The sequence below is a fragment of the Barbatula barbatula genome (assembly GCF_947034865.1).
Source record: "Barbatula barbatula genome assembly, chromosome: 8".
Taxonomy (NCBI): domain Eukaryota; kingdom Metazoa; phylum Chordata; class Actinopteri; order Cypriniformes; family Nemacheilidae; genus Barbatula; species Barbatula barbatula.
Genome location: NC_136771.1, coordinates 3,784,649 through 3,807,862, shown reverse-complemented (window position 1 = coordinate 3,807,862; position 23,214 = coordinate 3,784,649). Strand labels below are relative to the sequence as shown.

Here is a 23,214-nt window from a genome sequence, read left to right as displayed (position 1 = left end):
TTTCAGATTAAATCGTTTTCCTACAGTAAGGAAAAAATGAAATGCATAAACCATGTTTAAGATTTAAATGAATGATTAACTAGTTTAAACGCAGGGATTTTTTTATGGTCTGGCATGTAAAGCTTTAAAAAAATAACTTTAAAGTCAACTATGTAAAATGTTTTGGTTTGGCCCTGCTTCTTGAAATATACTACATATTAACACACCACACTTTTAACTCTATTTTTAAAGAAAGTTTGTACTTAATTTTGTCCCCAAAATAGCGCAGGCAAACACAGAATTATTAGGTGCGTTCGACTACTTTACTGTACATGCGCCACCGAATGAAGGATGGAATGAAGTCGAATAAGCCTAGTGTCTTTTGCTTTTCTGCCAACAGAGGGAGACATCGTTCACTCTCTTTGAATTTCGCAGGAGACAATTACACCTTGTTTTATTTAATTAAATGCATTGTGGAATACTTGCTAGTGTAGCCTATTGATTTGAATGTAGACACATGTAGGATGCTTGTTGTTTTTTCTCTGTGCGTAATGCGTAAGGCTTATTTCAGAATATGGTCCTTGGTTTTAAAATCGAGTCAGGCCTGCCTGCTGGGAATCAAATGTGCTTTGGGTTATAAGTCTATCTCTCCAACCATTACACCACAAGATGCATCAAATATTATATTGGTAATAGAAAAGAGTAATGAGATGCAAATGCTTAATAGGTTGTTCTGAAGTTACAAGATTTGTAAGGTCTGCATACTATGTATATATTTGGAGATTTCATAATAAACCTTATTTAACGTATGTGGCCTGCAGTATTTAATGTTAACACATCCTTACATTTATTTAGAACAGATGACATTGTTTTATTTAAAGATTGTTTTATTTTGAAAAGGTTACATAAAGGTTAGCATAAAATCAGTTGTGAATGCTCAATCACAATGGGTGTGACTGGAAATGTGTAATACTGTAAAATAATAAAGATTAATATATTATAGGCTACATCATATTTGCGTCCACTTGACGCTCATCAAAAGCGCAGACAAACCCTGAAGCTTAGTAACGTTTCCTTAAAATGAACCGACCCTGGAACATTACCTGATCTTCAGAGAGCAAGTTTTTAGAATAGAAAGTTGGGGTTATCAGATCACCTTACCCTAAATTTACCCAGATTTGCCCATGTCACATAACCCCCCCCCCCCCTTCATGAGAAATGCTTACCTGGGCAGGTGTGAACTAGAAAGTGAAAGTATACTGGCAGTGACAAAGTCGACTGTTTTTTTACTCTAGTACGGAATTTTAATGTTTTGAAAATGTATGTCAAATGTAGGCCTATGTGTTCTTGAATACATCGTTTGAAGACCCGCCGTTAGCTTCATTTCGACAGGTAAGTCAAATGCGCAAAAACATCGACGCCACTTTGTGTCCGACATTAATCTTTGTATATGTTAGATGTTGCCTGCTTTGCTAGATGATGAAATTCCTTAAAATACGTAGTTCAAACACTATTTTTGATCTGTTACGTTTAACGCTGATATAATAATTTTAAACAAACCTTTCTAGTTATAAGGTGATATATAACTAGGTATGATGACATTTCCAAACACCCCTAAACTCAAAATGGATCACATTTCTAGACAGAGCTGAAAATTCCCTTTACGACGACACCTGAATTGTGAAAATCAGTTGTGGATTGCGAACGTTATGATATTTGTAATAACGGGGAATATATTAAAATAGTTAACATGAACTAAAATAGAAGTCATGTGATCGAAAATGCGTATTATTAAATACAGAGGATGTGACTACCCAATTTACGCGATTTAGTAAAATACTTTCTTCTCTATGGATTTCGGTGAAATTTCGTCAGTACCAAGATAAAAACTTTGTATTTATGTTCACATATCTTTCAGGAGTGTCCAAAGCTTAGATGAAGCCCGGCGATCGGTTGAAAGCCACGCAAATCTTCCGAAACTTGCGTTGATCTGAAATCACCTTAGAAATGAAATGCCGAAGTTTCCAACGCTGCAGGGGTTTGCACTCGATGTAGTTACCATCGTATTCAGGAAAAACATACTTCCACCAGGCGGCCAGAAGTAGATTTTAAAAAACGCGCACATTTCAGTAGCCTACGCAGTTTGTGACACATTGTTGAGACAGAATGTTCGCCGCGAGTGGTTGCCATGTCGTCATACCTAATATAACTTTTTAGAGAATACATATTTTTGATCAGATTCGCTTTATAGTAGGCCTACTAGGTGTTATAATGCCACTATATCATCACAGTTTGATCGCCCAGTGGGACATTGTCCATGCCTTCATTATGTATTTTGGTGAGGTGCTTGGGATGGTTCCTTACTCAGCGTCAGAACGTCAGGGGTGCACCTTAACCCCATCGGGTGTTTCGGCTCTACATCACAAGACACCCTCAGCCAAGGGAGGCCCACCGCAGGGTGATCAGACCCGGGTGTGTGTTACATTGTTACATTAATGAAGAATGTTCTACAGAAATGCGTTATTTAGGTAAATGATTTCAATAAAAAAAGATCTTTAGGATTTGTAAAGCCTGTGACTTCTTATATTTGTGAAGTTAAGAAAAGACTAAAAAGTGTTTTTGCAACAGTGTTCATGTCTTGCAAAATAGCCTATGGTAATAGCTTTTTAATTTTGTGAGGAGGTGTGACTAAGATTTGTGAAGAAGACAAAATGTTCCATAATTACTCTTATCATTTGAAGGTGCCACTCCCAATCATCAAACTAATCATATCTGCAAAATGCTCAAAGTTCAATCCAAGCGAGATATTGTCTTCAACAGAATTCGCTTTTCAAGGACTACAGAGAACCACAGCCCTTTACTTCCCGGATAGGTACATGATACACTATTCCAAGTTTTTGGATAACCTACGCCCAAAGGAATTAGCAAAAAGAAGAGGAAGAGGAAGAACCGCTGGAGTAGTGTTTGGAAAATATTGCGGTCTCGAAAAAAGATGACTGTTGCACATGCACTAGAAGACCTGCATTAAACAAGCAGTAGTAGCAGTAGTTTTAATTTATTTTGATGTATATGTTTTTTGAGTTATGGTGGATGTCATACTTAAACAGCCTGATATGATATTGTTAAAAAGCACTTCGCGCTTTAAGTGTGTGTATTTCCTTAAGCATCATTGATGCTCACAGTCTATTGTGATATGTCCCTGTATTAGATATGCCACGGATAAACAATCAACGATGGACCGATCAGAGTCACCAGAACCCAGCTGTGTGTCCATGAAGAGTGACTGGTCTATGGAGCATCCACCTCTGTTAAAGGAACCCACTGATCTTGACCTTAGGTACATTTACAGGTTCATTTACTCTCGCTTGAAGTGTGTGTTGTTTCCTTAAGCATCATTGATGCTCACAGTATATTGTGATATGGCCCTATTATTAGATATGCCACAGATAAACAATCAACGATGGACCGATCAGAGTCACCAGAACCCAGCTGTGTGTCCATGAAGAGTGACTGGTCTATGGAGCATCCACCTCTGTTAAAGGAACCCACTGATCTTGACCTTAGGTACATTTACAGGTTCATTTACTCTCGCTTGAAGTGTGTGTTGTTTCCTTAAGCATCATTGATGCTCACAGTATATTGTGATATGGCCCTATTATTAGATATGCCACGGATAAACAATCAACGATGGACCAATCAGAGTCACCAGAACCCAGCTGTGTTTCCATGAAGAGTGACTGGTCCATGGAGCCTCCAACTCTGTTAAAGGAAGCCACTGATCTTGAAATAAGGTAAATGCTTCACTATATGTTGATAATCTGTGTTTAAATCTGTGTAACCAAATACATTGTTTTTAAAGAGTAGATAACTAGTGTGGCAAGAGATAGGTTGGCAAATACACACACACACATGTGAGCGACAAAATGTTTATTTATGGGAAAGATTGGATTTTCTTGGGTCTATTCAGCAAAAACATATTTATATTAAATTCTGAATCTTTTAGACCTGAACTTGCTCTGGTCTCGGGTCGGACTTCTGGTTTTCGGATCTAAGTGTACCCCTGAAGACCTCTAGTGTGCAGTCTTCCTTATCTGTCCTTAGCTGTTCATATGCCTGACACTGAATGAAATGTTATTTTCATGATCTTATGTTATGTACTCTTTAAATGTTTCTCTATTACACTTGTCTATTTTAATATTTACTTTAAATTGGTAGATGCGGTTGATAGAACACTTAAGAACACATACATTTTTTTATTGGTTTACTTTCTTTTTAATATTCTGTGTAAGCCACTCTTCCATGAAGAGTGACCAGTCTATGGATTTTTCACCTAAAAACAAAAAGCAAAATTATTTATCTAATTATTATCTTGGGAGTAATTAGGGTTCAGCCACAAAGTGGCGTAAACACATCAAGCAGCGTTAGTTCTGGCAAGTCACTATAGTTTAGCTTGCATTAGTCGATCACATCAGTTGCAGCTAATCAACATTAACCAATAGTAATACAACACACACTAGACTGCGTCCTATTTAAGTTTCCTTTCTGTGCTCCTTCTCAGCTGCTTAATCGTGCTGCACTCAAGAAAATGTTCCTGCCATTTAAAAAATTTTTTTAAACTTTTTCGAACTATGGCGAATTGTTTTGAAACTTGGTATTCTTCATCAGGTTCAAGTTTTTGAGAGGACCTGTAAAGTTATAGGCCAGCAGCCCCTAGTGGTTAAATTATATAATGATTATAACATGGAAAAGTCATCATAATGTAATCTGATTTATATTAGTATATTTGTTGGCCGAGTACTTTGAAATCAAAGTTGTCACATTCCACTATATCTCCTGTCTGCCATATTAAATTATATAGAAAACTTACTTTTTCGAACTCCTCCTACAAAATGTGTCAGTTTTGCACGAAATGGGGTATGTAGCATCTGCAGACAGTACTATTAAAAGCTTCTTGATTGATCAAATCACTGTTACAGTGTTCAGTGTCAAAGAGTCATGTGACTGTATCTTTACAACACTTTAATGTATTGCCACAAAACATACTGTATGTGTCATTACTTATCTTGTCTGCCTCATAGAAATCTGGTGTCAGCGCCACTTAGTGGTGAAAAGTAATTAGCACTTTTCTAGTGTTCTAAATGTCTTTCCCATGTTTTTAAATTGGTTTACAAATGAACAAAGTCTGATCATCTAACATGTCCAAGATATTTCACTTTGGGACATTGTTGGGATTGACCCCGTAATTTCTGCTTGCAGCTATATTTATAAAAATGAATTGGTCAAGATATTTTTATGCCTGATCAGTGACAATCAACAGTTGGTTAAATACTTTGTTGTGAATAAAAATAAAAGTTAAAACAACATTAAAGTCAAGTTAAAACTACAGTTGTTATAGTACAGACAATTAAGACACTCAACTAAGACACTTTCAAACATATCACTGGAGTATTTAAAACTGTATGATAGATTATTATTACAAATACGCCACATCAGCACTAATATCTTTAAATAACCTATAATATATTGAGCTATTGTGTAATGAAGGTTAATAAGGTATTCTTTTTTTCAATTATCTGCCATTTTTTAATCTTTTTATTTATTGCACTGAATATGCTGAGTACATCAGAATGCCTTTACTCACTTTAAAGCCTTTTTTTTCCATGAACAGATCAGGTCAGTCTCTTAAAGTCCTCAACACATACAGATCAAATTTACAGAAGAAGTTTGAGTGTTTGTATGAGGGAATACCAAAGCAGGGAAACCCAACACTGCTGAAAGACATCTACACAGATCTCTACATCACAGAGAGTGAAAGTGGAGGGATCAGAACTGAACATGAGGTGAGACAGATTGAGACTCAATCCAGAAGAACAGCAACCGAAGACAAACCAATCAAATGCAAAGACATCTTTAAAGCTTTATCTGAACAAGACAAACCCATCAGAAGTGTGCTGACAAAGGGAGTCGCTGGCATTGGAAAAACAGTCTCCGTGCAGAAGTTCATTCTAGACTGGGCTAAAGGGAAAGAGAATAAGGACGTCAAGCTCATATTTCCACTTCCTTTCAGAGAGCTGAATCTGATGAAAGATAAACAACTCAGTCTTCAGGAGCTTATTCATGTTTTCTTCCCAGAAACAAAAGAAATGGAAATCTCCAGTGGTGAATATAAAGTGTTGTTCATCTTTGATGGTTTGGATGAGTGTCGTGTGTCTCTGGATTTTCACAGCAGTGTGAGGTTGTGTGATGTAAGTGAATCAGTCTCAGTGGACGTGATGCTGACAAACCTCATCGCTGGGAACCTGCTTCCCTCCGCTCTCATCTGGATCACCTCCAGACCAGCAGCAGCTGATCTCATCCCCTCTAAGTGTGTTGATCGAGTCACTGAGGTACGAGGCTTCAAGGACCAACAGAAAGATGAATACTTCAGAAAGAGAACCAGTGATGAGAGTCTGAACAACAGAATCATATCACACCTGAAGTCATCCAGGAGCCTCTACATCATGTGTCACATCCCAGTGTTCTGCTGGATTTCAGCCACTGTTCTAGAGAGAATATTGAGTGAAGCCAAGAGTGAACGAGAGATCCCCAAGACTCTCACTGAAATGTACACACATTTCCTAATCATTCAGACACACATCAAACATCAGAAGGACTATGAGAAGAATAATGAAGAGATGATCTTCAAACTGGGCAGGGTGGCTTTTGAGCAGCTTGTGAAAGGCAATGTGATCTTCTATGATGAAGACCTGAGAGATTGTGGCATTGATGTAGCAGAAGCATCAGTGTACTCAGGATTGTGCACTCAGATCTTCAGAGAGGAGTTTGGCTTGTATCAGAGGAAAGTTTACTGCTTTGTTCATCTCAGCATTCAGGAACATCTAGCAGCTCTACATGTGCTTCTCTCATTCCTGTTACACAAGAGAGATGTACTCAAGGAATATTTCCCTTCAAAACATCAATGTCACTCAATATCAGATGTGCATCAGAGAGGTGTGAATGAAGCTCTACAGAGTAAGAATGGACATCTAGATCTTTTCCTCAGATTTCTTCTTGGTCTCTCACTGGAGTCCAACCAGAAACTTCTGCAGGATCTTCTGACAAATACAGTGAATGTTAGGTGTATAAAGAAAACTCTGAAGTACATTAAAAGAAAAATAAGGTTGAATCCCTCACCAGAGAAATCCTTTAATCTGTTTCACTGTCTAAATGAACTGGGTGATCAGTCTCTTGTGAATGAAGTGCAGGAGTTTGTCAAATCTGGAACAATATCAAGCAGCAGATTCTCCTCATCTCAGTGGTCAGCAGTGGTGTTTGCATTTCTGACCACAGAACAGTTAGATGTGTTTAATTTAAGAAATTACATAAGCACAGATGTCATCAGAAACCAAATGACACCAGATGACGTTCTTCAGAAGCTGCTGCCTGTGGTTGAAGCATCAAGATCTGCTGAGTAAGTCATTTTCCCCAAAATTAAAATTCTGTCTTAATTTACTCGCCCTCGAGTTGTTCCAGACCTGTATAAACTTATTTGTTCTGCTGAACACAAAGAAAGATATTTATTAGAATGTCAGTAACCAAACAGTTCTCATCCCCAATTTATCTATTTTCCCTACTATGGCAGTACAAATGGGGCATGAGTTTTGAGGCACTGTTTCCAAATATATTATTTTGTGTTCAGCTCAACAAAACTGCTAAACTGTCTCTTATTTGTGATTCCCAGGCTTTCACAGTGCACACTGACAGAGAAATGCTGTGATGATCTGGCTTCAGTTCTCACTTCGAATTTTTCATGTCTGAGAGATCTGAATCTGACTGGGAATACATTTGGAGATTCAGGAGTGAAGCTGCTCTCTGTTGGACTGGAGAATTCAAATTGTAAACTGGAGAAACTGAAGTAACCTAGAATTTTTTTTATCTGTCATTTAAAAAACAATATTCATATTTTTGTGACTGAGTGGAAAATTGGATATAGAGTGTGTTATTGTTTTCTGCAGGTTGAGTGGTTGTGCTGTGACAGATGAAGGTTGTGATGCTCTTGCTTCAGCTCTGAGATCAAACTCACACCTGAGAGATCTGGATCTGTCTGAGAATAAACTAGGAGGTTCAGGAGTGAAGCTCCTTTCAGCTGGACTGAATGATTCTAACTGTAAACTGGAGAAACTGGTGTAAGATCATAATTTAGTCTCTCAAATCAACATTTTTTAAATTAATTCATTATTATGCTGTTTTTTAATGATACTATATTGAGGATGCAACGCATTGTGATATTGAATAGTTGACATGATTATCATAAATGAATCGTGAGACCAAGTGACGATTCACACCCCAAATCTGTTATTTATTGGTTATGTCATAATAAGGATGTGTCCTCCTTTAGTATTTGCGCATCTTCCTTAACTTGCATCTTAGCTCCACACCCTTAGAATGCAAAGGAAGGATATACTGTACGTGTGGTTGCTCCCTTATAACTCCTCAGAAAGCCTCCTTATTGTTCTCTGCAGGTTGTGGGATTGTGGTGTCACACGTGAAGGTTGTCAAGCTCTTGCTTCAGTTCTGATATCAAACTCACACCTGAGAGATCTGGATCTGTCTAGGAATAATCTCGGAGGTTCAGGACTGAAGCTGCTCTCTGTTGGGCTGAAGAATCCAAACTGTAAACTGGAGAAACTGAGGTAACATCAACTCTGAATCTCTCGCACAAAAACAGCATTTCAATGGAGATTTAATTGATCTCTCGTTGTTTTCTTGCTTCAGTGATTTTACATACAGTTTATTGTATTTTTTCTTGACTTTTCTCATTTTCGTGTTTACGGTGAATCTATTAAAATACAGAATAGTTTCCCCACATTTTTTTGCTTACCTCAATCAAAGTTTAACATAAAGCCTTTGTTTTCTGATGTGTGTGTTGTGACGTGAGAGAAAGTAAAGAATGTTTTATTGTTGTCTGCAGGTTGAATCGTTGTGGGGTCACATATGAAGGTTGTGATGATCTTGCTTCAGCTCTGACATCAAACTCACACCTGAGAGATCTGAATCTGTCTGAGAATAAACTAGGAGGTTCAGGACTGAAGCTGATCTCCGCCGGACTTGAGAATCCAAACTGTAAACTGGAGAAACTGACGTGAGACCATAAATTATTTCTAGTGTCATTTAGAATTCCTTTTAAACTGCTATTGGTTCAGCTCCATTTTACATGCATTTTTATGGCAGTGTTGGGATATTTAAGTTCCTGATTTTCTCAGGAAGCTTCTCTCTTTGCTGAACTAATGTGTGATTTTTGTGAAGTGGGAGGATAAAGAGTGTGTTATTGTTTTCTGCAGGTTGTGGGATTGTGATGTCACAGATGAAGGTTGTGGTGCTCTGGGTTTGGCTTTAAAATCAAACTTCTACCTAAGGGATCTGGATCTGACAAAGAATAATCTTGGAGATTCAGGAGTGAAGCTGCTCTCTGCTGGACTTGAGAATCCAAACTGTAAACTGGAGACACTGTGGTAAGATTGTATGTCTTACCTAAAACAAAACTAAGACAAAGGAGGACTAAATTAGTTGAAAGGGGCAGATATCTGTATCATGTGTATGAGACCCTTAATAATTGTGTTGTTCTGGACAAACCAGCACTAATTTAGAACTATCTATCAGAAAAGCATGGTTGAAACATGTGAACCCAGCACACCGCCATACTCGTGTAGTTTTCACATCACTGTGTTGTGAAGAAAGAGTGATGTGTATGTAATTGTGTTCTGCAGGTTAACTGATTGTGGTATCACAGATAAAGGTTGTGCAGCTATGGCTTCAGCTCTCAGATCAAACCCCTCCAACCTGCGAGAACTGAACCTATTTAAGAATAAACTGGGAGATTCAGGAGTGAAGCTGCTCGCTGCTTTAAAGGAGGACCCACATTATAACCTGGAGACACTGAGGTAGGTATTCATATTTTTGCACTCTTATTTGAAATATAAATAATACATATACATATTAATGGCTGGTTTCCTTGTTTTATTTCAGTTCTGGCTGGGATGATGGCTATAAAGATTTTTTCATGACCGAATGGTGACTGTGGATCAATCATAGAGACATCAAAGCCAACAGAGTTAAAGAGATTACAACTAGTTTGACACGATGTGTAATCGATCACTGTTATAATTTTACCAGCTTTATAATTTCTTGTTGTTGTAAGGTTTGATGTACAATATGTTTCAAGAGTTTGTCTATAATTCAGGTTTATAAGAACCCAGAAAATTATGAATTGCTAATTTTGCACATTTTCATTGTACAAAGGCCAATTAAGTGCCACATTTTTGTTTTTCAACTTTTGACAAACTTCATTCTGCGTTTTCTAGAAAGAATCAATATTTTGATCAGGTTATTATTATACTGTTAAATATAAGGTTTATGCTGTGGTCAGAAGGCTTCCTCATTCTGAATAAAGTTTATGGAACCATTTTCACGACCAGACCTCTTTTCTGCTCACTTGTCTGCGTCATGAATAAGGGAAAGTAAAGTAAAGCTTTGGGAAAAGCATTACAGATGATATTATGGCGTTAAAAGGGGAAAATTAGAAATAAAGGAAGCTTCACTGCAACTTTCAGGAATGGAAATCTGGGATTTTTATGAAATTCTTCAATTATGCAGATTGTGTTTCGACATACAGGTATCGTTAAGTTTTAACTCGGCTGAAATTTATGCGACTGTTTATATTTATATGTATTCATTAAAATATACAGTATTTGTTGCTTTTGGCGTGTTCTGCCACTTAATACATAGACGTTAATATACGTTTAGGTTTGCATTGTTTGAATATTTTGGTTTCGGATATATCTGTTGGCTGTTAGCAATTAAAAAATGTATTTAGTGTATAGTGAACTGGGTTTAGAACCTGTATGGAAGGATTATAAAAAGGCCCATATTTAATCGTTTTTGACATGATGACAAAATCCTCATCGGACTCGTTTAGCCCCGAGTGAGGTGAAAACCCTTTTTGATCTCCTTCTTCCCTGTTTCCATGTTTAATGTTTTATAAAGGACATGTTAAAATCAACCATATTTTGCTTCTTTAACCACAATTGCACTTTGTCCAGGATTAAATATTTCCAAGCAGAGAAGTATACTCTGTTTTCTGGAAACGAGTTACAGAATTGACACACAATATTAAATCGAATCCTTGGGAACTCTCCAGAAGGATAGTCTGATGTTTAAATACATTTCTTCAATTTGGGGGAAAAGTGGAAACTTTAAATAGGAGCTTCTAGCACTGTTTGTCAAATTGAAATGGTTGAGAGTTTATCTAACATAAGCTTTAGATCATTTTACGTTTAAACTCAGTTGGCCCAAGATAAATTCGATTAAAACGCGATCTATTCCAATGCTGACGTTTCCAGTCGACTCGACAGTCACTCCTCCTCTTACAGCTACCGCCTCTCATCTTCGTTTCCAGGCGAGACAAGGCGTGTCTCAAAGAAGTCTATAGTGAAAGTAAATTACGGAATAGGATTTCCTGTTTATCACACAATTTTCTGTGTCTGATCTTGATTTTAGCTTGAATTGCGCAGGTATCGATGGCCCATATCTAGAGAATTCGCCACAGGTGAGTGTGTTTCATATATAATATAAAACACATTTTTGACGTGTTTGACGCTGCACACAGGTAGGCTGTGTTGTGCTCTGTGTTGTTTGAATGGGGCTTTACTATTTACGTGAACAAGCAAACATGTGGCCTCCTTTAAAGTTTTAGTTCAATTTGGGAACACTATGATTCCGTTTCGAAACATACACGTACAAACAACAGGTTGTTTGTGATGTTACAGGAAAATCCACCTGTCAGTCAACAGAATCCAGCAATGGCTGATACTGGGGATCCTCACCACAACCTTCATAATGAACAGGAGTCATCTTGCTTTGGGTATAAGATTAGTTCCTCTATGTCATTCACTGTTTTCACCGATATACTTTTGGAGGTCAAATATTTCATAAACATCGATCCTGTATCATGTCAGAGAAACGTCCATTTTATACAGATATAAAATGTATTTTAAATAAATAAAACAATTGACACACACAAGAACATAATAGAATTCAAGCCTTCGTGTCGTATTGGTGGAATTCAACAGATGACATAAATTAACAAACCTTTTATCAGTTTAATCCAGATGGACAGATCAGACTCACCAGAACCCAGCTGTGTGTCTATGAGGAGTCATCAGTCTCTAGATCCTCCATCTAACTTCAGAAAACACTCTGATCTTGGGTAACTTGAGCAATCTTTATCAATGGTCACTACTTGCTGTAATCTCTTCAACAATTTATTAAAATAATCCATATTAGTTGAACAGCTCAGTAATCAGTCAGTACATTACAAAAGTCATTCATATACATTTCTTTATCTACTCTCACTAAATATTGTATTTCATTCTAATGCACAGATCAGAACCCAGCTGTGTGTCAATAAGGAGTCATCAGTCTCTCGATCCTCCATATAACTTCAATAAACAAACTGATCTTGGGTTTAGGTAAATGCTGTAGTACACATATGTTTATTTTATTACATAATCCCTGTTGAAACAAATGACAAATATTTATCTTTGATTGTGTGTAAATTCTGTATTTCAGCATGGAAATAAGGCTTTTTATCAATTTATCAATTTAATCAATTTCATCAACCACATTTCTACTCCCAAATACAGCGATTTGATGTTGTGTTTAATTGTAATGCACAGATCAGACCCACCAGAACCCAGCGGTGTGTCTATGAAGAGTCATCAGTCTTTGGATCCTCCATCTAACTTCAATAAACAAACTGACCTTGGGTTTAGGTAAATGATGTACTGAACGATATTGATAACCGAAACTATAACAAATAGTTTCTCTTGAAAAGTGTCTGCTAAATTACTAAAATGATTTTTGTGTTGAAACATCAATGTCTTTATTTCAGTATGACTGTATATAATGTTTTCAGCTAAAGGAATTATTTTATCAGGTGTAAATACATTTCTACTCCCAAATACAGCGATTTGATGTTGCGTTTAATTGTAATGCACAGATCAGACCCACCAGAACCCAGCGGTGTGTCTATGAAGAGTCATCAGTCTCTTGATCCTCCATCTAACTTCAATAAACAAACTGATCTTGGGTTTAGGTAAATGATGTACTGAACGATATTGATAACCAAAACTATAACAAAAAGTTTCTCTTGAAAAGTGTCTGCTAAATGACTAAAATTATTTTTGTGTTGAAACATCAATGTCTTTATTTCAGCATGAGTGTATATAATGTTTTCAGCTAAAGGAATTATTTTATCAGGTGTAAATTCCCAAATACAGCGATTTGATGTTGTATTTAATTCTAATGCACAGATCAGACCCACCAGAACCCAGCGGTGTGTCTATGAAGAGTCATCAGTCTCTTGATCCTCCATCTAACTTCAATAAACAAACTGATCTTGGGTTTAGGTAAATGATGTACTGAACGATATTGATAACCAAAACTATAACAAAAAGTTTCTCTTGAAAAGTGTCTGCTAAATGACTAAAATTATTTTTGTGTTGAAACATCAATGTCTTTATTTCAGCATGAGTGTATATAATGTTTTCAGCTAAAGGAATTATTTTATCAGGTGTAAATTCCCAAATACAGCGATTTGATGTTGTATTTAATTCTAATGCACAGATCAGACCCACCAGAACCCAGCGGTGTGTCTATGAAGAGGCATCAGTCTCTTGATCATCCATCTAACTTCACTGGAAACAACAATTTGCCAGCTTTTAGGTAATGAGTCCCCTTAAAGATTTAATATGTCTAGCCTGTTTATATCACAAATCTGATACAAATGTGCAAAATTAAAGAACATTATAAAGTTTTTTAACTTATGACATAATATACATCCTAAAATTGATCTTTTTATAGAGGGTATGGAGGTGTCGTCACTTTACCATGAGCATGCCTCTGTGAGGGGCAAAACATTCAGCAAAATGACTGCTTACAATATCAGGAAATGCAATTCCGTGCAACATTTTAGTGCACAGGAACACCTGATTCCTTTGTAAGTCATAGGGAAGTCGTAAGGATCACCGTCGCGTCCAGTTGCTTGGAATTTCAGCAAATAATTGGGGGTTTTAGTCCCGGTATCTTTGTTTCTCCTATTCTCCTCAGCCATTTTGCTGAGTGTTTTACCACTCAGGGGAACGTTTCCCAATGGCGCACAAGGGGGGCCTGACGCTGCATACCCTCGATCCACAAAAAATAGATGCTTAGATAAAGTCACGGAAAACAAGAAATTTCTTTTAAATTAAAGCACATGTATACACTTGATACTGCACTGACCTAACTTGCACACAAATGAACAAATGTTGATGCGATTAATATTTAGCATCTGTAGAGCTTTTTAAATGCGTTTTTACTTATATACCTGTAAATGTTTCTCTTCATGTTCTGTTTTAGACAAGACAAGCAGAGCAGATTAAAACAAGCAGAACCTGACTGTCACAGGTCTAAAGCATATTTCATAATCTCAATTGATCTCAAGACCTTTTTGTTTGTCTTCTATGCATTATATTAATCATAAACTACAAAAAACTGTTTATATAATGAAGTGTTATTTTAATGTTACAGCCGTGACTCTTGGTCTGCTGAAGTCCTAAACTTATACAGATCAAAATTACAGAAGAGGTTTGAGTGTTTGTATGAGGGAATACCAAAGCAGGGAAACCCAACACTGCTGAAAGACATCTACACAGATCTCTACATCACAGAGAGTGAAAGTGGAGGGATCAGAACTGAACATGAGGTGAGACAGCTTGAGACTCAATCCAGAAGAACAGCAACCGAAGACAAACCAATCAAATGCAAAGACATCTTTAAAGCTTTATCTGAACAAGACAAACCCATCAGAAGTGTGCTGACAAAGGGAGTCGCTGGCATTGGAAAAACAGTCTCTGTGCAGAAGTTCATTCTAGACTGGGCTAAAGCGAAAGCTAATAAGGACGTCAAGCTCATATTTCCACTTCCTTTCAGAGAGCTGAATCTAATAAAAGACCAAAAACTGAGTCTTCTGGAGCTTCTTCATGTTTTCTTCCCAGAAACAAAAGAAATGGAAATCTCCAGTGGTGAATATAAAGTGTTGTTCATCTTTGATGGTTTGGATGAGTGTCGTGTGTCTCTGGATTTTAAAAGCAGTGTGACGTTGTGTGATGTAAGTGAATCAGCCTCGGTGGACGTGATGCTGACAAACCTCATCGCTGGGAATCTGCTTCCCTCCGCTCTCATCTGGATCACCTCCAGACCAGCAGCAGCTGATCTCATCCCCACTGAGTTTGTTGATCGAGTCACTGAGGTACGAGGCTTCAAGGACCCACAGAAAGATGAATACTTCAGAAAGAGAACCAGTGATGAGAGTCTGAACAACAGAATCATCTCACACCTGAAGTCATCCAGGAGCCTCTACATCATGTGTCACATCCCAGTGTTCTGCTGGATTTCAGCCACTGTTCTAGAGAGAATGTTGAGCAAGACAAAAAAAAAGCCAAGAGTGAAGGAGAGATCCCCAAGACTCTCACTGAAATGTACACACATTTCCTGATCATTCAGACAAACATCAAACATCAGAAGGACTATGAGAAGAATAATGAAGAGATGATCTTCAAACTGGGCAGGGTGGCTTTTGAGCAGCTTGTGAAAGGCAATGTGATCTTCTATGATGAAGACCTGAGAGATTGTGGCATTGATGTAGCAGAAGCATCAGTGTACTCAGGATTGTGCACTCAGATCTTCAGAGAGGAGTTTGGCTTGTATCAGAGGAAGGTTTACTGCTTTGTTCATCTCAGCATTCAGGAACATCTAGCAGCTCTACATGTGCTTCTCTCATTACTGTTACACAAGAGAGATGTGCTCCAGGAATATTTCCCCTTAAAACAGTTCACATGTGACACAATATCAGATTTGCATCAGAGAGCAGTGGACAAAGCTCTACAGATTAACAATGGAAATCTGGATCTTTTCGTCAGATTTATTTTAGGTCTCTCACTAGAGTCCAACCAGAAACTTCTGCAGGATCTTCTGACACACACTGTGAACACATCCTGGAGCAAAGAGAAAACGGTTGAGTACATTAAAAACAGAATAAAGTTAAATCCCTCACTAGAGAAATCCATCAATCTGTTTTACTGTTTAAATGAACTGGGTGATCAGTCTCTTGAGAATGAAGTGCAGGAGTGGTGGGATAAATCTGGATATCTGTCAAGCAGCAGATTCTCCTCGTCTCAGTGGTCAGCAGTGGTGTTTGTTTTACTGACCTCGGAGCAGTTAGATGTGTTTGAGTTGAGTAAATATGTAAGCCCATTCAATAATAAAGACGACATGACATCAGATACGGTTCTTCTGAAGTTGCTACCTGTGGTTAAAGCATCAAGATCAGCTCAGTAAGTCCCAATGACAATCATTATATGTACTGTTTGTGGGCTTGTACAGTTGTGGATGATGATGATGTTTATATGAAGCAATTATTTCAAGTAATAATCTTGTGACTCGCGCTGTAAAGTACTTTGTTCAACCAACTACATCAGTATAAAGATCACAGCTCAAAACCTCTTACACTAAAGATCATAAATTCACAGGAGTACATCAGATCCTTGATGGAAACTTGCAGTAATATATTGTGGTCATTGTGCACGGAGTCTACACATTTTTTTAATGTTAAAATGTGCCATTTGAATACATACAATATTATGATTAATCATCTGACAGATGATGATGTTGATTTGTATCTCTGATATTATGTCATTCGCAGGCTTTCTGATTGTAAACTCTCAGAGAAATGCTTTGCTGGTCTGACTGCAGTCCTCACTTCAAATTCTTCAGGTCTGAGAGATCTGAATCTGTCTGGGAATCATTTAGGAGATTCAGGAGTGACGCTGCTCTCTGCTGCACTGAAGAATCCAAATTGTAAACTGGAGACACTGTGGTAAGATCATAATTCATGAATCAATGTTCTTAAATGGCTTTCAGGTGATATTCATATCACAGTTATTTTTGTCTTCAATGTTTCAGAGATCTTTTACTCTTGCATGTATGTATTTTGAAGTGAGAGACTGAAGAGTGTGTTTTGTCTTCTGCAGGTTGTGGGATTGTGGCGTGAAGGTGGAAGGTTGTGTTGCTTTGGCTTCAGCTCTGAAATCAAACCCCTCACACCTCAGAAAACTGAATCTGTCTGGGAATAAACTAGGAGGTTCAGGCGTGAATCGGCTCTTAGCTAGACTGAAGAATCCAAGCTGTAAACTCGAGAAACTGGAGTAAAATCTAAAATTATTATCTTGCATGTGTTCAATAATTTCCAATGATTCAGTAAATCTGTAATATTACTGTATTTGACAAAACTTTAGTTCATTTTTGTTTGTTTGTCCCCTCTTAATGTTTTTTTTCTGTATGTAAACAAACACATTTATCTTAAGCAGGTCATCTAATTTTCTTCACTTATTTAACCCATTTTCGCATGTATTGTTGGGTTGTTTTCTTTTCTGTTTAGTGTGTATTGTGAAGTGAAGTGAGAGACTGAGGAGTGTGTCACTATTTTTGCAGGTTGAGTCGTTGTGGTGTGACAGATGACGTTTGTGAGGGTCTAGCAGCAGCTCTAATATCAAACTCACACCTCAGAGATCTGAATCTATCTGATAATAATCTAGGAAGTACAGGAGTGAAGCGGATCTCTGTTGGGCTGGAGAATCCAAACTGTAAACTGGAGAAACTGCGGTGAGAACCAAACCATGTTATTGAAAAATTACAGTTTAGCCATGAAACTCTAACGGCACATCTGTGAGCCAATTCACTAGTAATTAATAAGGTGGCACTGGTGAGTTTTTGGCACGCCAGGGTAGGCAGACTAATTTCCAGTCGTATAACATTGTATGGGAAACGAAGGGTTTTTGACGGGCAAAATGGGAGTTTTTTTAGATAAAAAAAGAGGAAGAAAGTAATATACTAGTGAAGACAGATCCTCTTTACATTAAGCACTGAGCACTTCATTAACCCAAAGCAACTCGATAGTGTTATACGGCCAGAAATTAGTCTGCCGACCCTGGCATCGCAAAAGCTCATCGGCCCCATCTTGTGCAACTACCCCATCAGCTAGCACGTCAGTCACTCCAACTGTTTGACTTTTGGGTCATTTAGCCAATGGTAACGCATGCTCATTCTACTTCTACATTGCCACCAACTAACATGGTAAAATGTATCCTGAAAGCAGAAAATGTGTCAAAGAGATTGACATTCAGCAGTAGCCATATACTGTACACGAACTTGCCTTCATCAATATACACTAGGCGAATTCATGAATAGCATGAAACCACAATATGCCAGAAACAGCTGGCGAGGTGTGCATTGGATGGACACTTTTCTGTCCAATGATGCCACGGGAGGTATGCAACGGTCAAAGATCATACGGGTCGCATGAAAATAAAAACATAACATATCGAATGCAGCATGACCGATATGGGTTATTTTTCTCTGCAGATTGAGTGATTGTGGTGTCACAGATAAAGGATGTACAGCTCTGGCTTCAGCTCTCAGATCAAACCCCTCAAACCTGAGAGAACTGGATCTGTCTAGGAATAAACTAGGAGGTTCAGGAGTGAAGCTGCTCTCTGCTGGACTGAAAAATCCAAACTGTAAACTGGAGAAACTTGTGTAAGATCCTAAACTAATATCTTGCATCAAAAATGTTTCAGATGCTTTTATCCAAAGCAACTGAAAGAGAGAGCAAATGACAAAGCATTTGTAAATGATTCTCTGTTTATTTGTGTGTGTTGTGAAGTGAGAGAATGAAGAGTGTTTTATTTTCCTCTGCAGGTTGTGGGATTGTGGTATCACAGATAAAGGTTGTGCAGCTCTGGCTTCAGCTCTCAGATCAAACTCACACCTGAGAGAGCTGAATATAAAGAATAATAAGAAACTAGGAGATTCAGGAGTGAAGCTGCTCTCTCCTGGACTGGAGAATCCAAACTGTAAACTGGAGAAACTGGAGTAAATGAGTATCTTGAATCAGCAATGTTTGCATGTTATAATTCACTTGTTTTAATGTCACTAAATAAACCCCTTTAGTGATACAACAACCCTTGGTTTTGTGTCGGGGTAATGATAACCCAGTCAGGGTTTATTAAAGCAAGAAGCAGTGGGTCACAGTGCATTTTATAACAGCTAATGGCGTTGTGGCATGACGCAAAGCAGAGTGCCTAAAACACCCTTAGCTGTTTTCAAATGCACTGCAACCCTCTCCTTCGCAGGGATTGTTACTTTTGTAAAACTGTTATTCCATATGCGTAGCAAGGTTTCATAAAATAAAGTAAATACAATTATATTTAGGCTATTTTTATAAATAGGGTTATGTTATAACGGCTTAGAACTCGGCTCAGCCTATCGGATTCAAGGACGAGAACTGACCGTTTTATAACCTGTAATAGCAAACGGCTAACTGCACATTATCCCTTACTCAAGAAGTATTGGTTACTTGTGTTGTAAGAGTGATCTGAAGAGTGTTATTGTTTTCCGCAGGTTGAGTGGTTGTGGTGTCACAGATAAAGGTTGTGATGCTCTTGCTTCAGCTCTGAAATCAAATCCCTCACATCTGAGAGATCTGAATCTGTCTGTGAATAATATCGGCGGTTCAGGAGTGAAGCTGCTGTCTCGTACACTAAAGAATCCAAAGTGTAAACTGGAGATACTGCGGTGAGATCATTATTTATCTCTTGCATCAACAATGAAGCAATTTACATGTCCACTGAGGCTGATTTACTTACAGCCATTTAACATATTATGTTAGACTAGGGTAGATTGGTCTGTAATAGCAAGTTTTTTTTCTTTTAAGATTAAAGTAACACAAAATCAAATTTAAGACCACAAATCTTGCCCTTTGTGCTGATTAGATGAATAAAAACACTACAAATTTACAGGTTATTGTTAAATTATTCCATCAAAAGCAAGAAATGTCTACTGCGGTGACTCATGTGTGTGAAAGACATTATAAAATCTGTTACCTCACCACATCTTCAAAGCACCCTGAAAATGATAACATATCACAATACAGGAACATTTCTTAATAACATTTTGTTATGTCATCCTAAAAAACATGCAAAAAACATTTTACAGTAAGAATGTGTATTTGTTGTAATGTGAATTTTTACCATTTTTAATAACAAAATAAAGAAAACTAGTTTCATTTCTATTAGTTGAACTGACGTGAGAGAGTTGTTTTCTGCAGGTTGAGGTGTTGTGGTATTACAAATGAAGGTTGTGATGCTTTGGCATCAGCTCTGAAATCAAACCCCGCACATCTGAGAGATCTGAATCTGTCAGAGAATAATCTTGGAGATTCAGGAGTGACGCTGCTCTCTGCTGTACTGAAGAATCCAGATTGTAAACTGGAGACACTGAGGTAAAACATCCGTCTTAGAAAGATAGTAACAGTACACACAGTAGGAGCAAAACTCAATCTCTGTACTACTTCCCAGGCGAGATTTCATTTCTGTGGCCAGTTCTTATAATAGATGATATTTCACGGCAAACCATCAGGACAGCTATAAACACAGAATAAGGGATATTTGAGGAGAAAACACATGATGGTAAGATCCAAGAATGTACTGTATAAAACAGGACAAATTTGAGTAAATTCAGTCTTATTTTGTCAAGTAGCTCTAAATTAAAAACAAAGGAGATGTAGATTTGCAATAAAAGATTCTTACTATTGAAATGTACACATAGCCGGCGATTGAGGGGAAGATTTAATCTCATTCATAAAAAAGTTCTACATCAATGTGACCTGAAATACAACCCCAAATCTTAAGACAAAATAACCATTGTATCATACTGTTTCCATATTAATGTAAATATATGAGCCCTTTTATCTGAAAAGATTATACTGAAATACATAAGTTAACATGTGCACATTAACGGCCAACATATAAAATTCACAATCAACACATTACAAATTTCAATATTTTTATACCTATAATAAAAACATTAACTTACTTGATAAAAATACTTATTATTTTAGTAACATACCCGCAAATTCAGTAGAAATTAACTCAAGAAGCGGTTTGTGGCCTTCCTAAGATGTGGCTGGTAACGTCTAAGGCAAACACACGCAGGTCACCAAGACAACCCCTAGGTGCCCCTTTTGGCAGAGGCCGGCACTACACTGTTTTAAAACTCGGTGTACTACAGTAATAATTTTAGAACACACATTTATTAAACATAAATATTAAAATACACTTCACAATGTGTACCACATTAGCCATGAAGTTCTGTTACTATTCAGCTCAGGAGCACCTGCTAGAATCGGCACCATTGGCACCACAAGCACAATGTTCACGGTATTGTGGCGTTTTATTCAGCATGTCTCATTAAATCTTACAGCTGACTGTTCTATGTTCTCTTCAGGTTGTGGGATTGTGGTGTCACGGATGAAATTTCAGGTGCTCTCAGATCAAACTCACACCTGAAAAAACTGCATCTGATTGGTAATAGAACAATGACGTTCAGGAATGAAGCTGCTCTCTGATTTAAAGGACGTGCACTATAAACTGGAGAAATGGGGGTAAGCATTATGAATTATTTTTATTGTTGTTTTTAAAGACTTTTTTCTAAAATGATTCTGAGCAAATCTGTGTTTTCTTGTAGTTACTAGGATAAAAGTATGATTCGAGTGATGATATTGATGATGGAGTACCGTAGTGACAGAATGCACTGTGCAAACACACATTTGCCCCTTTAGTAGTTCTTATTTTTCGTTATTTTTATACATTTTTTGTTGTATGATTATGGATTTTTATACTGTCATTGCCATTTTAATGTTGATGTTATATTGCACTGTTTTAAAATGTCTAATAACTTTCTGTAAAGCAACTGAATGGTTTAATATCTTTATATAAACATCCAGAACAAACTGTTCCTGAAATACTTGACGACTGATGTACATTGTAGTGTCAAAAGGTCAACCCCCAGATTTTACACATTCTACTACAATTATAACTACAATAATTATTTGTGACCAAATATCAAGTAATGAAAATGTGTATATTTGTGGTAGACAGACCGCTGTGGGTGCAAAAACGCTGCTAGTATAAAACGCGTGCTTCATTTGTACTGTACAAGCACCACTTGCTCATCCAGTTTCCAACCACAATTAACACATAGTGCCTCCTAATGCGTGCCATGTAGTGGGCCTACGCCAAAGAACTTTATCATTTATAATATTTTGCTACTTTTCGTTTCAGTTGTTTAATAAACGTTCATTGTTCCATTATCATGCCTCCTGGGTCTTTCTGGTAGAACTAGATTTTTCGTTTAATAATATAGGAGATTCAGGAGTGAAGCTGCTCTCTGCTGGACTGAGGAATCCATACTGTAAACTGAAAAAACTGTGGTGAGATCATACATCTGAGACAAAAATTGTTGTCATCATTTGTATTTACACACAATGAAGGAAAATTAAAATCAACTACGAAAGGATAAAGGCAAACTTTCATCCCATTATTTCTGAAGCACTTCTTGTATACAGTAGATGTTATTTCATTTATCTATAGATATAGATATAAATATAGACGCCTTCAGGATTTATCACATTATCACTGTCAGAACAAATATATCTTATAAATGTTAAATAACTTTGATAGAAAAGTATTTAATTAATAAGGTTGAAAAGCTGTAAGTACACAATAAGAAAATACCAATTTAAAGCATCAAATAACCAAGCAATGGTTAATTTTGTTCAGTCTGTGGTGGAAAAAGATTGAATTAACAATTTAAAAAATGCGAAACATGGTCAGGTCAACGTGTCTGAATTTTGTTTATCAGTCTTACAGGTAGTCTAAATAATGTTTGGCCTGACTGTGTGTGTTTCTGTGATGGTTAGGTTTAGGGAATAGAATATACAGTTTGTACAGTATTAATCATTACATATGAAAAGTCAACTGTAAACCACATATAAAGTGTGCGTGTGTGTGTATTCATTTTAAAACTCCTATTTAAAAGAAAGTGCTCAAGTCATGACAAAACAGTAATTCACAGCACATGTGTACCGACCGACTTACAGATCAAGAACCACAAACACATTGACGTGATGATGATGACTTGTTTTGATGGAGCCACAACAGTATGTCACACCCAACATATGAACTCCTGAAAGTCCTACCACTGTTATTTGTAATATGAAAGCAGTTTATTTCTCCTTATGAATAACATGAAGACTGTCTAGGA

General features: G+C 37.2%; 1 protein-coding gene across 1 annotated transcript; it reads left to right on the top strand.

Annotated features, from left to right (window-relative positions):
• The first annotated feature begins 1,222 nt into the window (after positions 1-1,222).
• Positions 1,223-22,260, top strand: LOC306897088 (uncharacterized protein). Its single transcript, XM_079461567.1, is given in 31 exon segments — positions 1,223-1,371; positions 3,188-3,316; positions 3,415-3,543; positions 3,642-3,770; positions 5,648-7,429; positions 7,700-7,873; positions 7,974-8,144; positions 8,481-8,651; positions 8,930-9,100; positions 9,300-9,470; positions 9,726-9,899; positions 11,515-11,563; positions 11,784-11,878; positions 12,116-12,223; positions 12,399-12,485; positions 12,693-12,788; positions 13,016-13,111; positions 13,329-13,424; positions 13,642-13,740; positions 14,413-14,460; positions 14,584-15,476; positions 15,479-16,388; positions 16,757-16,930; positions 17,085-17,258; positions 17,545-17,715; positions 18,475-18,648; positions 18,811-18,984; positions 19,513-19,686; positions 20,219-20,392; positions 21,397-21,553; positions 21,637-22,260. Coding segments are annotated over 29 exon segments (7,089 nt in total). The 5' UTR covers positions 1,223-1,371; positions 3,188-3,212; the 3' UTR covers positions 21,518-21,553; positions 21,637-22,260.
• Positions 22,261-23,214: the final 954 nt, after the last annotated feature.